General features: G+C 43.5%; 1 protein-coding gene across 6 annotated transcripts in view; it reads right to left on the bottom strand.

Moving 5' to 3' along the window:
• Positions 1-15,769, bottom strand: part of TEX26 (testis expressed 26) — a 76,345-nt gene that overhangs the window by 37,461 nt on the left and 23,115 nt on the right. For all 6 annotated transcript variants that reach the window (XR_008651327.2, XR_010115962.1, XR_008651326.2 and 3 more), the window contains 3 exons: positions 14,218-14,374; positions 4,876-5,052; positions 2,238-2,399 (listed from right to left, as the gene is read on the bottom strand). Coding sequence is in view for 1 of the 6 variants with exons in the window: in XM_055244586.2 (XP_055100561.2) it covers positions 2,238-2,399; positions 4,876-5,052; positions 14,218-14,374 (496 nt within the window). In the remaining 5 variants the exon portion in view is untranslated. The remainder of the gene's footprint in view (positions 1-2,237; positions 2,400-4,875; positions 5,053-14,217; positions 14,375-15,769) is intronic.

The raw sequence follows: 15,769 nt of genomic DNA, 5'->3' as shown, positions 1-15,769 counted from the left end.
GCCTAACACATCTGCCAGGTTCTTAAATTATCTGCGTATATACTCAGCCACAAAATCTCTGCTGTGATATTCACCAGCTGAAAAGCATCAGTGCCATCCCTGACACTAGAAAATGACAAGAGGTTTTGGGCACAAGAATTCAGAGGGAATCTTCCATTTGTTTCTCAGCTTCTAATAAAGCTGGCATTGATGAGTGGGCCATTCCACAGCAGAGCTTGGAAAGAGGAATGAAAATCCATGGGAAGCAGATCCTGCATCAGCCCAAGGCAGCCCCAAAGAGCAAAGCTCTGGGGCATGAGCCTTCAGGCACCTGCCCCTGGTGCTGCCCTGAGGGAACCAGGAAAGCAGAAGAGCTAAGAAGAAATAAAACCCTAGCTTATTCTAAGTTACCTCGTTAGCTAACAGGTCTACCTCACCTGTCTGGGGAGGAAAGCCCCATTAGGTGGACAGAGTGTTTACCTGAAAGATCAGCTTACCCCGGCATCTTGGAGAATGTAGATCCGAGGCTGCCAGAGCACTTTGAGGAGTCCCTAGTTCACCCTCAGGGGCGCCACTAAGGCTTGGATTGCACCTGACACACAGTAAGAGACAGCAGTGCCTGCAGCCACCATGGTTTCCATGGGGGCAGAGAAATGACAGCTGCATCTGCATTGCAAGTCCCTGGGCAGATGGGAGCATCTGCTTAGGGAAGACAAAAATTATCTTTCTACAGGGTCCAACAGATGTGGATCCTAAAGGTAAAAAGAGCTCCTTGTAAAATGCAGAGGATAATTTTACATACAAAATTGAGAGCAAGAACAGGCAGGCTGACTTGAGCTTGCTGCAGAGCTTTGGCTGGGAACTCTGGAAAGATTGAGCTAGTGGACCCTTAGGAGCCTCTTGGTTTTCTTCTGAGGTGCCAGACTGGCCCAGAGGCATCTGTGGAGAGCAGGGAGGCATCATACTCCCTCCATGTTCCTTTCTCTCAACAGAAAACATATACTCCTTTCTCAATAGGAGGGAAACACCTGCTTCTCGTACCTCCCTGAAACCCAGCATTCTAGTTCTTAGAAGGGTCTTTAGGCTCTCAGCCCTCAATGTGTGAGAGTGGAAAATACTTCCTTTCTCCCAGCACACACACACACACCCCTCCCTGTCAGCCTTGACTACAGTAGGTTTTCAATCTTTCTTAGGGCAGGAGATCCCAAAAACGAGGGTTTCAGCGAGGATTTCAGAGGTGCAAGCTCTTTTGATTGTGGCTGGGGACAGCACCTGGAGGCCCAAGAGAGTCAGACAAGAGACAGAGAGCCCTTGGAGGGATCCCACATGGCCAGTGGAAGTCCCAACCTCATCACAGGGCACACAATAAGTTAGTAGCCCCCAAATAGCCTAGAGCACAAAATGGGGTACAGAAAATGATCAGCTGGGTACAAGAATAAATATTAGACTGTTATTGATATTTTACTTCCTTCTGTAACAGTCTGTATGTTTTATAAATGTATGTGATACATTAGTTTAGTTGGCATATGAATATATTTTATATAAATTTTTACATCTGCATTGGGTGATGTACTCACAAATGAGGAGGAATGGGGGTGTGTGATCCCTCACGCAGGATACTGAGAGGGAGCTGCAGGAAGAGCTCAGTTTCCTCTCCTTAAGCTCTCTTATTCTCTGAGTTGACATTTTACACACTCTCAGACTGACCAGTTGCACCTAAGATGCTCCCAAATCGATTCCAGTCACTTGGCTGCAAACTAGGATAAGTCTTTTGTCATGTGGAGTGAAGCCACATCAATGGCATTTGCTCTCCTTGAGAGAGTGATATATAGAGATTTTCCTGTACCTTGAAAAGCTTGTCACAAAAATGTACCAGCAAACAGAAAATAAAGGTTAGACAAAATACAGCAAAACAACGTGACTGTACAAACACCCAAAGGAGAAATCAATTAGCTCTAAGAAAAGAGGAATCATCCTGGAGCAATACAACCACAGGCAAAATGAGATCAGAAATGAGTGAAAAGCTGTATGTCTCTTTTTTAATAAGTGGGGATATAGCCACTGGGGCCTCCTTAAAGGAAAATGTCTTTTCAGTGGATTGAGGTTTGCACAACACTGTGAGATTTTTTTTTTTTTTTGAGGCAATGTTTTCATTTTTGTGGGCATTCAACTCCAGTGGCTAGAACTTTGAACAGTTTCTATTTGGCAAAAGCAATGTATTGTGATCTGTAAGTGTGTGAAATAAGACCTCATCTTACCTTTGTGGGAAACACTCTGAAGGTACTCTTTGACTTGAGAGGAAGTAAATGAGTTTAAAAGCATTAAGAAATCTGGGTAGGTTTTGTTGTAGTCACTTTGGTACGTGGTCTGTTTCTTCGTGTGCTCTTGGTTCCTCAGGTAGCTGTGCAGCACAGAAGGCACTATAGAAATACACAAGGGAGGAGGGGTCGGGAGGCTGGCACCCAAGCACACCAGTCTTGCCCTTATTGTTTGAAAATGACCCTGACAGCCCCCAGCCCAGCTTTGAGCTTAGGCAGCGTCCTTCATCATGCTGGACACTAAGACTCTGTATTAAACAAGTTCTTCCAATGGCCAAGGCTGAGCAGAGCTACAGGGACTTCCAGCCTGTTGCTGCTGGAAGTGGCAGTGATGGGAGACAATGACCAGAAGGGTGAGTTTGACCATCACTTTCAGAAGAGAAATTTTCCCTGAACTTGACTCTTATGCAGGTCAGGGTGTTGTGATGGTGAAGGAAACGGAAATATTTCACCCCAAATTACACGTCTTTGATATACTTTGAGGTGGCTGTTGGGAAGGCCTGCAGACAGAAGTAATCCTGCAAAGTTGTCTTTGAGAGTGGGGTCACCTGCATCCACAGGGAATCTGCACTGATGAAGCCTGGCTTTCCAAGGCCTTCCCTTGTCTGGATCTAAGAAAGATTAACTAAGCTCAGACTTCATAGGTCTAAAAGAAACTTTTACCGTCATTCTCTCTGGGGGCTGCTACCACTGAACAACACCATCTTTGCTAGCCAGGCCTCCTCTTCTCCGCCTCCCATAACCTGTTTAGCCAGCTCTTTCTATAACCTCAAGATGATATAAAAGCATCAACCCTCCTGTCATTTCTTTGAGTTCTCATATTTTGCTTGACTCCCATGCATATTAATAAATTTATATGCCTTTTCTCCTTTTAATCTGCTTTTTGTCAGTTGATTTTTCAGCAAACCTTCAGAGGGTAAAGAGGAAGTTTGCCCTTGGCCACTATGATGGTGACATTCACTGCCTGCTTAATAAACAAAGGTCCTCATAGAAGCTTCTTCTTCTTTCAGGACATCTCCTGTGCACATTTGGGATGGCACAGTAAGGGACCTCCCTCCAGGGACCTGGGCATCTTTGGATGAGCATTTTAGAAGAATGATGGTGTTTACAGTCATCACTCATTGTCCATTTGGACTAATGGGGGTCTGAGGTACAGGAAACACCCAAATCACTTATATTTGATTATGAATATTGCTCATTTAATGTGAGTTCTGATATTCCAGAAACTATCATGAAAAAAAATAAAATCACGATGTAAAAACCAAATTTTCATGACCTGCCCAATCCTTTTAAACCTCAAGAACACCTTCCAGCTCCAGGGGTCCCCTTTAAGGGGTCATTGGCCATACGTAGGAACCAAACTGGTGAGAGGATTTGACACAGCACCCCGAGAAGAGTGTTTGTAGGGCCTGGAAATGCTTTAACTGGAAAAGAGAAGACTTAGAAGGCATGTAACAAGGTTTTTGTAGAGTAATAGATTTATACTAAATAACATCCATGGGAAGAAGTGGAACCAGTGGCTAGAAGTTTAGCAAGGAATATTACAGCTGCTACAACTTCTACACGGAGCATCGGACAACGAACGGGGATGGGGCTACCCTGAAGTGGATACGCAGGGGCACTGTCACCCCTTGGCAAGGATGGAGTCAGGAAGATTCACACACATGAGGCTCTGGACGAGGTAATTTCTAGGCCACCTTCTAACCCCAAGGTGCTAAGCGTCTATTCTTTGATTATTGTCTCAAGTGCTGCTTGATCCCAACCCCATGCCAGGAATGAATCATGTCTCGACTGACACCAAGTTTTCTGCTTAACTAGTAGCTTGGAGGTGGCTTGGTCATGGAATTTTTAAAAACTTTCAAGGGATGCACATGTGGATACACTTCCAGTAGAAAATTGAGACTAAATTGGATTCCCGCCTCACTGCTTTCTGTCACTTGACAGCAACTGCATCCTTCCCTCTCATTTTTTAGAAGGAGGAAGTATCCCCTAATCCCAACCACTGCCCCTCCCCAGCAGGGATGACACTCATTTCTTGGCCTAAGCAGTCAGTCATCTTCTGAAATGTACTGGCTCCCTGGGTTCCAGGTTGGGAGCCACAGCAACAAGGTTCTGATTTCATGCCAGGATCTCTGGCTTTCTCCACGACTATTACCAAAACGGGCTGCCAACGCCCTCTGTGTTGAGAAGTTTTGGAGCTAGGGGTTAGGATCTATGAGGTTGTTTTAGAAACCGCAGCTGGGCTGGGCTCATCCCTGTAACTCCAGCCTGTAACCCCAGCACTTTGGGAGGCCGAGGCGGGTGGATCACCTGACATCAGGAGTTTGAGACCAGCCTGGCCAGCATGGTGAAATCCCATCTCTACTAAAAATATAAAAAAATTAGGTGCGTGCCTGTAATCCTAGCTACTCTGGAGGCTGAGGCAGATGAATCGCTTGAACCCGGGAAGCGGAGATTGCAGTGAGCCGAGATTGTGCCACTGCAATCCAGCCTGGGCGACAAGAGCAAAACTCCCGTCTCAAAAAAAAAAAAAAAAGAAAAGAAAAGAAAAAGAAAAAGAAACTGCAGCTGTACTCACCTAGACCCTGAGAAGCAAGGGGCAAGCTTGAGTAGCATCCATATTTGAAACTGAAATCTTGAAGCTCAGGAATTTTAGCTGGAATTTGGTAATTCCTTCGGAATTCGGTGTCTGGAGGTTGGGGAAGTAACTTTTTCCTTTCCAGAGACAAGTGAGAACTTTTCTTAATCTTCTGAGCTGGGGTGGAATGGAAATGGAAGGCAATACTTACTCATTGTGAACAAAGTAGCTAAACCCACTCTTGTCCTATTTAGAGGTCCGGTCAATGTGCCCTGTATGAACACTTCGATGGAGAAATAATTTTCTGCTTTATCAGTCACAGGAAGTATATGCTCAAATGATCAGAAGTGGTCTCTAGTGAATATATTTTTATGTCATGAGTCTGCTCAGTGGGCACAGAAGACACTCATCACTCCACTGGGTCTGTCTTGTCCCTGGGGCAGAGGTGGGTGTCAGAGAGATTTTGGTACGGCCAGGGTTGCCATATAAAACATGGGATGCCCAGTTAAATTTGAATTTCAGATAAATAATGACTTTTTTAGTGTAAATACTTGCTATGTACTGCATATCATTATTCAAATTTAACTGGGCATCCCATAGTTTTATTTGCTTAATCTGGCAGGCTTAGATGGGGTGGTGTATATCATCCCCATTACCTGGAAAAAAAAAACACTCGAAGCTTATCCCTCACTGATGGAGGGTTAGGCATCACTGGCATTAGTGGATAGCACCACTGTTATTTCTTTTAAATATCTCTGCTAAAACATATTCATTCAATATCTACGAAGCACTGAAGCCAGTGTTACAAATATTATCAGATTACAGAGGCAAGAGTCACAATCCATCTCACTTAGAATGAGTTCATTCCTGATTCTTGCTACAAAGCCTTAGTTCAGAGACATATCATGTAACACCATCTTTATTCAGAAAGACAAAGATGTCAAAAACATGACTTTCATGAGCAATGTCCAAACAGTGCAAATTACTATTGACACTGAACTCAATTATCCTCCAAATTAGTTTTCCAATAGATCTTTTCAAAATAAATCCTAACATATATTGCATATCAAACGATTTATAATGGTACCTACCGGTATACATCTTATATCAAAGGATACATAATTGCACCTACTGGCACTTGACAGCATTTTTATATTGATTTTTAAAAAATGATTTCTGTCTAGACCAGCAGAGGAGGAGAGGATTCCAGTACATGTTGCCTCTTACTTTAGATAACTCAGGAGGAGAGGGCATGGGTATTCAATAGTCCTCGTAATGACCTCATAAACTGCCCATACAGAAGACAGGTTATAGAGGGGAGGAACTTGTGGGGCTCAAAATCAGGGCACCCCTTAAGATATTTTGGAAAACCATGTGGTACTGTTCCTATAACTTCCATCTATAACAGTGCTATGATTTGAATGTGTCCCCGCAAAAGCAAACTTAATCCCTAACACAATAGTGTTGGGAGGTGGGGCCTAATGGGAGGTGTTTGGGTCATGGGCACTCTGCCCTCATGAGTGGATTAATGCTGTTATCGTGGAAGTGGGCTAATTACTGCAAGAGTGGGTTCCTGACAAAAGGGTGAGTTTGGCTTCCTTTCTCTCTTTCACGCTCTTGTCCTTCCATTTTCCACCATGGGGTGATGCCGCAAGAAGGCTCTTGCGAGGTGCCAGCACTAAGCTCTCGGCTTCTCAGCCTCCAGAATCATGAAACAAATAAATTTATTTCATTATAGATTACCCAATCTCACATATTTGTCAAAGCTGTACAAAACAGACGAAGACACTTGGCTTTTTCACTAGGAACTTTATAAGCAAAAACAAATTTCCACTGAAATACTTGATGCTTTTATCTATATCTCTTCCCTAGAGCTACCACTCGAGAGTAAATGTTTCCAGTTCCTATATCAGTTCTGTGCTATTTGCCAAGGTTATACATAATTAAGTCATCGTTCTACCTTAAGGCAATTAGTGTGAATACAAAGATATCTACAGAACAAACAGGTAGGGAATGTGGTAAGTCTTGCAACCCTAACATTTGAAACTGTGGATCTCACGTGGAAATATGACATCAGAATCACCTGGGAAGGGTCTCGCAGAATACATCTGCTGACCCTCATTCCAGACATTGAGAACCTCCAGAAGTGAGCCCCAGGCACTTAGATTGTGAAAACAAACCACCCATGTGCTTAAGAATTACTGACTCAGAGCTTAAATAGGGTGCTACAGAAGCCCAGAGAGAGTATGAGGGGCTGTGTTGGAGGAAGAGGAGGATGACAAGGACTAAAAGGCAGTCACAGTAAGGAGCTTTGACAACGGTCAATACAGAAGCAAAGAGTGCATAGTGTGTTTGTGAAACTTGGCCTGGCTCACAGAAGGATGGGACATGCAGGGCAGGGAGGAGGAGCTGAGGGTGAAATAGGAGAGGCAAGCTGGGGCCAGGCTGTGAAGGGTCTGGAACGTCCGTTCCACATGAACAATGATGGACCGGCATAGAGGTGGAATCATTGGAGATGAAGACCCAGAAAAGGCAAAAGCCAGGACCTAGACTTAAATATCTATAGAATGAACGGGGAATGTGGTGAGCCTTACAACCATAACACTTGGAACTATAGATCTCACGTGGAAATAAGACGTCAGAATCACCTGGGAAGAGTTTTGCAGAATACAAAGAGTCTCACTCTTCATTGATCCTCAGTACTTATCACAGTAATAGAACTCATTAAGTATTTACTAAGTTAATGAGTGAACGCACACACCAAAAAACCTGGAAACATAATTGCTATGGATTAGCAATTAATATCTGAAGTACACTCTAGTGACTGCCTATGTGATCAAGCTATGCTTAAGGTAACCCCTAGTAAACTATATATTGTTCATTCCATAGCATGGGCTTAGTTCTTTTAAACTGAGGCTTTTGTTTTCTTTATAAAATGTTGTGTTAATGAGCTTCATGCATTATTTGGAAGACAGGTTCCTAATAAAAAGGGACCTAAGCAACACCTAAAACCCCCATAGTTGTGCTGAAGTATGGACAGAAATAATAATATGAGTTAGAGCTAATCTGACCCAATGATGCCTCCCCACAGGGGTCCTGTTCCTCAGGAGCTCAGCTCCCCTGGGTTTCTTTTCTACTGGAGTAAAACTGGAATGGTTTAGCCCAAAGAAAGAAACTGGCCCATTTAAGATTAGGTATGGCATCTGCAGAAAGGCCCAAACCAAAAGTAAGTCTTTAGTAAGGACCGTTCAAAACTATTAGGACCAGCCGGGCACTATGGCTCATGCCTGTAATCCCAGCACTTTGGGAGGCCGAGGCGGGTGGATCATGAGGTCAGGAGATGATCGAGACCATCCTGGCTAACACTGAGAAACCCCATCTCTACTAAAAATACAAAAAAAAAAAAAAAAAAAAAATTAGCTGGGCATGGTGGCAGGTGCCTATAGTCCCAGCTACTCGGGAGGCTGAGGCAGGAGAATGGCATGAACCCGGGAGGCAGAGCTTGCAGTGAGCCAAGATCAGGCCACTGCACTCCAGCCTGGGCGACAGAGTGAGACTCCGTCTCAAAAACAAAAAACAAAAAACAAAAAAACCATTAGGACCATTGACACATAACCTATAGCCAAGTGGGAACTAGCTCTGCTGTCTATCAGCTGTATGTACTGATTCATCAAAGCCACGTTCTCTAAGCCTGACTGTGAAAAGCAGCACCTTTCAGTGCTCCTCAGTCATTTACCTTAACTCCATAATGAGGATAAAAAGCTAAAACACGGCCCTTGTGCTTCAGAAGCTTAGATTATTACAATATCATAAGTCCTACAAAAGAAGTAAGAACCAGGGCTGTTAAAACACATGGAGGGCCAACAACACAAAGGTGGAGGATCGAAGAAGGCTTCCAGAAGAGAGGCGAGGCCTACAACTAGACTTAGATTATGGGTAGACAGAGGCTGAGAAGGAAGGGAGACCTGCTCCACAGGGAGGAAGCAATGTGTGCCACCAGCACAAGGCCACGAGGCATGGAGGTATGTGGAGGCTGTGAGTCGGGACGGCCGGCAAGGTCATGAGGGTGGGGGCTGACAAGGGAGGAGGCGGCATGGCGGCCGGGACTAGATTGTACAGGACTCATGCAAGGCATTTAGCTTTTATCCTGAGGACAATGAAAATTCACTGAAGGGTTTTAATCCATAAAGTGACATCAGTTTGCACATCTGGAGACTCACGATGGCTGTCTTATGGACAGTGGGTTAGAGGACACAAAACTGGAAAAGCTCACTGGGAAAGCTCCTCTATCTGCCAGGTGGTGAAAGAATTGGAGGGAACCTATGGATAATGCAGAAAGATCAGCTGCCGGAGGAAGGAGATGAGTTGGAATGCTCATGAGGCTTTTACTCAGCACCCAATATAGGAAACTGAGGGTCTGAGGAGAGGTTTGGGAAGAGATACAAATGTGGAGGTTCTCAGGATAGTTGTTCTTTAAAGGAATCAGAAACTCTAATTGTTAGAGGCCAAACAGGAAAATGACCAGAGAGAAGGAGTCAAAAAAGTAGGGGGAAACTGGGAATGTGTGGCAGCACAGAAATGCAAGAACAGTGGTCTGAGAGAGAGAGCAGAATCCACAGTTAAACGATGCTCAAAAGTTGGGTAAGATGCAAATGGAAAAATCTCCATTGAAGGTCATTGCAGACCTTGAAAGGAGCAGTTCAGTGAATGGTGGGGGCAGACACCAGGTTGGAAGGGGTTGAAAAGTCAAAGGGTAAGCTTCCCATTAAACTCAGTGGATTGTATCCCTGCAGTTAGGACTCCTCTGTCCCCAAACTCCATCAAAATGATCGTAGATTAAAAGTGTTAACACATTTTTTAGAAAATGGAAAGCAAATGTAGATGTAGCAACTGATTGAGCAAAGTAGAGGAAGCTGAAGCCTAGATGACTGCAGAGGGGAATAGCAAAGAAACGAACTAGGTAACTCACACTACAGAACACTTGCAGGCTCAAAGGTAACAGGTATAGTGGAAGGCAGGGAGCGAGGCTCAGGGCTGAACACGGAGGCTTGGCTGAAAGCTTGAATACCAAGTGGCTTTCCGGATCACCTTCACAACCCCGCATAGTCATATGACTATTCCTTCCTATCTAGAAGTTTATTGTCTGCAAAACTGAACCAAAGAAGCTCTGGGCTGAGGGACACCGGGCACAGTAAAAGGTGAGTGGAGTGAGATGTTTGATTGAAAAAAAGAGGGGTCAGTGAAAGACTGCACACCAGCCAGGAAGATCCCAACCCCTTGCTTCGCCAATCCTGCTCTCAGAATGCCAGCAGTCAGCATTACCTCTCTGGAGAGACTTATCCACAAATAATGGCATTTAGGGATTTCCCCCCAAAAAGATAGCTCATCTTCTAATCACCTAAGTCAAATACCAGCTAACAAGTCCCTTCTTTGTACATAGTTTTTAATTATATTTGAGTACCTCCTTTGTAGGTTTTTGAGCCCTGGAGTTTAATATTTTGTGTGCACCCAGTTTAAGAAAAAGAAGAGTCCACAAAAGTGAAACTTGAGTTTTATTAGCTTTATAATAAATCTGCCTCTGCTCCCTTGCAAATATGGACAATCAAATTTTCATTAGACCATTAAGACACTCAGAGAAAAATAGAAACGATGCAAGAAACAGATGAAAATGCTGAAAGTTAATTATATCATAAATATCTTAAAATTCATGAGAATTACTGCATCTATAAAATAAGAACAGAATGCTGTTTTTAAAAAATAATTGGAGGGAGGAAGAAAGAGAGCTTAGAAATTAAAACTATGAGACCTGTAATAAAATTTAATAGAAGAGCTAGATTAAAAAGTAAAGAAGTTTTCAGCCGGGCATGGTGGCTCATATCTGTAATCCTAGCACTTTGGGAGGCCGAGGTGGGTGGATTGCCCGACCGCAGGAGTTCAAGACCAGACTGGGCAACATGGTGAAATCCAGACTCTACTAAAAATACAAACAAATTAGCCAGATGTGGTGGTGTGTGCCTGCAGTCTCAGCTACTCAGGAGGCTAAGGCATGAGAATTGCCTGAATCTGGGAGGCAGAGGCTGCAGGGAGCCAAGATCACACAACTGCACTTCAGCCTGGTGGAGACTCTGTCTCCATGAAAAACAAACAAACAGACAAAACAGAAAAGGTATCGAAGTTTTCAAATAAACAGAACAAAAATACAAAGAGAAAGAAGCTAGGGGAGAAAAGGTAAGATAATTCAAGGCTTGATCCAACTATCCAGTAGCTTCCTAAGAAAGGGTGTGTTGGAGGAACTTTCAAAAGTATATTCTTATCAATCTGGAAATGTCTTTTTTTCTTCATTACACTTGCTTGATAGTTTGGCTGGATATAGAATTTTAGATTGGAAATCACTTCCCTTCAACATATTTTTCCCAATGTCTTCTAGCATCCAGGATTTCTATGTAGAAGACAGATGCCATTTTAATTTCTGATCCTTTCTTATGTCATCCCCTGGAAACCCTTAAGATCTCTTTATTCCTGACATTCTGAAATTCCACACTTACATGCATTAGTGACAGTCTTTTGTCATTCATTATGTCAGGCATTCAGGGGCCCTTTCAATCTAGAAACTCTGAGAATTTTTTCCTGCATTACTCTTTTAATATTTTTCTCTCCTCTCTTTTCTCTGTTCTGTTCTGTCATTGTGTTTAGAAAAAATTTTGGTAAGTGTACAACAAAGTAGGAAAAAAATAGTGACAGGCATGTAGAAAAGTAAACACATAGAGAAAAACAATTAATTCTGGTAAAAATAAGAGAAAACAACAAGTAAAGGAAATAATGAAATACAACTTGGCTCAGCAGCAAACATTTACGTACTCATGTAATCACAGTATGTCATATCATAATATATACACTAGCAATCGAATTTAACAAGAAATCTGTAATATAATTATATTGACATGATGGATGGAGGGCCAGTGAGACAGAGTTATAGGACAGCCAAATCCTCAGCTTCCAAAACAGAAGTCAATAATGTCTAAAATTCATGAATGAAGAAGAGCAGTAGAAGCATATTATTTAAAAATCACATAAGAAGAAATAGTTAACCAGATTGAAATCGTCTGCCAATGAGGAATAGGAGTAGGGATGGGGCAGGGTAGGTCAAGGAACTACTGTTGTTTCTTTATATGCCTGTAACTAATCATTTAAGTATATGCATACATTTGTCTAATAAAAGTAAATTTTAATTTTTAAAAACTGTAAACAAGAAGTTAGGAATTCAGAACACCATGTGTAAACTGACTCTTGAAGGAATTTTAGCTGGGAAGGAGGTAGTTCTAATAAGAGAAGCCAGACTGCCTGGGTTCAAATCCTAGACTCCACCAGTCCCGAGCTGGGCAACCCTGGGCATGTTGCTTAACCACACTGAGTTTTAGATCCCCCTCTTTGATTGGAGGTAATAACTTCACAGGTTGTGAAAATTAACTGTATTGATTTATGAAAAGCTAAGGGCTTAGTAAACGTTGGCTGTTTATGAAGGGAAGCAGAGAAATGAGCAGTAGCTAAAAGAAAAGATGGGGCTGAGGGAAAGCTCTGTTTTTGTTTTCATCTGGAACATGCTAGACAGGATATACTACAGTCAATGTGCATGCTGGTGGGGTGGGATTAATACTTTAGAGATGGAGGGATGATGTTGGGGAAAAGGCCAGAGAACTGGAATGATAAAGTTCTTGTTCAGGGTACAGGGAGACAGAGCCACAGCTCACAGGGATTGATGGTTCTGTTGGGGCAGGAAAGGGGATGTAGGATGAAGGTGGAGACACGCAGGCCTTAAGAGATGTGTCATTCTCCTGTCCTCAGGTGAACAGGGGCCCTCAGCACTCCCCAGCTTGTGTTCAGAGCCCACAGGGCAGCCAGCCTTCCTCAGCAGTCACTGGGTGTCATTATTTTGTCACCAAAAAGTAGGAGAACATCAGTACTCCAACTGCCATTGTGTCACGGGCCATGCACCAGCATGTGTAGCTTTCTCAGTAACTTAGGAAAAGGTTTCCGTCTGTGATTTTAAAAATATAATCAATTTTCATGAATTCTCAATAAAGTAAATTTCCTGCTGATAAACAAGAACAAAATTGCATTGAATCACCAAATATGTCATTTCTGGAAAATGTGTCGGTATAGATGGAACTCATTTTTGACCCCCTGAGACATGGGAGCTATGATGTCATCTCTACTTACCCTACAAAAAACCAGTCAAAGGTGCTCCCAGCCACAGAGCCCTAAGGGCAGAGCCAGGTGAAGCATGAGAGAATCTGCATAGCAGAGTTCCTATCCCAGGACACGTGTGCTCTTCCAGGAAGCAGGATGAATAGCATGCTGGACTTTTCGTCTCTAACAAGGGAGAGAATAAAATGGCCCTCACTTCATCCTCTCATGGTTTCCTATTTATCTACAGAAGACACCAGTATCCCATCCACATGGAACTTCAAGGCAGACTCCTATTAATCTCTTATCTCTGACATCTGTCAGTCACTCATCCCTATCATTCATTTATTTGTTCAACCAATATCTATCTTCATCACCTGTGATAAGCCAGGCACTGGGGTGGGTGCTGGTGAGACAATGTGAGCCAAGAGCCACAGCCCCTACCCTGGAAGGGGCTTATGGCTGACTGAAGTGCCCATGCCACCACTTTGCAGATCCTACCTCCACCCGCACTGCCACAGCCCTGTGTCAAGCCACCTCACTCCTCTCTACGCTCCTCTAACAGCCTCCTCCTGTCCACCTTCCTGCTGAAGGGCCATCTCCATTCTTCACTCTGCAGCCAGTGTGAGGCTTCTAAAAGCTGACATCTGAATTGTGTCACTACCTTAATAAAAACCTCTTAATTGCTTCTGGGATGAACTCCAAACTCTTTAGTATGCCCTGTAAGGCCCTTCCAGACTGGGTGCTCTCTGCCCATGTTGATCTCCTCCCTCAACTCTCCCTTTGCCCTTGATGCTCTACTCTTGCTGAAGTTCTTTTAGTTCCTGAAATATTCCTCCAGGTCTTCAATCCTGTAACAAAACTCTCCCCTACCTCTTTGCCTGGCTAATTCCTCTTTATCCTTTGGGCCAGGCAGGGAAGCCTTTCCTGACCCCCCATCCCACACTAGGCTGGATGTCTTCTTGTATGCCCACAGCAACCTGCATTTCCCACAAGGTGCACCTTTTTATACTTGATGGTTTTTATTTGCAAAGTTGCCTGTTTCCATGCCTAGACTTTGAGTTCCTTGAAGGAGAAGAACACACTCATGTTGCCGACCACCCCAACTCCAGTGCCTACCACATGACCCAGGAAAAAAAGAAAAACAAATGTGTTTACCTTTTGATCTGTCCACAAAGTCTCTCTTAGTAAGGGAAATAAACTGATTTGATAGTGCCTTCTTAACTTCTTTCATTGAAGCAGGGATTTTCCAAGGGAGGCAGTTGTTTAGTGTCCCCGTTTGTTGACAGTGAGGTAGTGTCCACAGGAAAATGTCCTATGAAAGCAAACACGATTTTCAAGAAAATCCATATGGGTTCACCTAATAGGATCAATAATCTGAGTGTCTGTGTGCACATATTCTTCAGAATCCTTTACAACCAGCTGCCACTGCAGGTGCATGGATGCAGGGAGCCCATCAACAGGAGCCATTGGTTGACCCAGCCGAAATGCAGGCTGTGTACATTTCTTTGACTTTTCACTTTGAAAACGAGAAAATGAGATTGAAAACTTCAAAGAGTTGTGCTTCCAACCAGAAGTCTGCTACAGATAAGACTAAGGGAAGAAATAACCCATGTTAATTCTAGTTCTGGCCATTCCCAAGGAGCACAGGCAGTGGCTGCTTTCCCCTTGGGAGCCCCTGAGGAAAACCCTGCCTCACATGCAGAGGCCTCAGCAACTTCCTGAAGGACAGGAAGGGCCAGCACTCTCTTCTCACTTCCAAATGTCCAACAATGATAGACTGGATTAAGAAAATGTGGCACATATACACCATGGAATACTATGCAGCCATAAAAAAGGATGAGTTCATGTCCTTTGTAGGGACATGGATGAAGCTGGAAACCATCATTCTCAGCAAACTATCGCAAGGACAAAAAACCAAACACCGCATGTTCTCACTCATAGGTGGGAATTGAACAATGAGAACACATGGACACAGGAAGGGGAACATCACACACCAGGGACAGTTGTGGGGTGTGGGGAGTGGGGAGGGATAGCATTAGGAGATATACCTAATGCTAAATGACGAGTTAATGGGTGCAGCACACCAACAATGCACATGTATACATATGTAGCAAACCTGCACGTTGTGCACATGTACCCTAAAACTTAAAGTATAATAATAATAAAATAAAAAAGAGAGATTTTAGGATGATAAAACTTGAAATCTCCACCCCCTCTTGCCATCATCCCTCTTTCCCATGATCTTGCTTCCTATTTCCCTGAGAAAATTGAGGCCACCAGAAAATAATCTCCACAGCCCACCAACCGTGTCCCAGCCACCGCACCTGCACTCACACATGCTGTGACGGGAGGGGAGCCACGCAGGTGCTCTCAGCAAGGCCCAGCCCCGCCTGCAGCACTAGATCCCCCTCTACTGAGTCTACTCCAGCAAATCGCTCCAACAGTCCTCACTTCTCTCTTGCAACTTGAATCTCTTCCTTTCTGCTGGGTCATTGCCATCAGTATTGGTTTATTTCTCCTATCTTAAAAAGAAAGCACTCTCTTTATTCTACTTCCCCTTCTAGTTACTAAGCTATTCCTTAGTTTCCCTTTGCACCAAAATTCTTCAAAATAGTTAGGTATACTCACTGTCCCAAACTTGCCTTTTAAATCTCTTTTAATTTTCAAGTTCTCTCTTGATTCCCTTCTTTCCCTCACAATTTATCAA

Source organism: Symphalangus syndactylus, chromosome 15, assembly GCF_028878055.3.
Source record: "Symphalangus syndactylus isolate Jambi chromosome 15, NHGRI_mSymSyn1-v2.1_pri, whole genome shotgun sequence".
In the NCBI taxonomy this organism is placed as follows: domain Eukaryota; kingdom Metazoa; phylum Chordata; class Mammalia; order Primates; family Hylobatidae; genus Symphalangus; species Symphalangus syndactylus.
The sequence above is the reverse complement of the archived record's forward strand: the minus strand, read 5'-3'. Positions and strand labels throughout refer to the sequence as shown.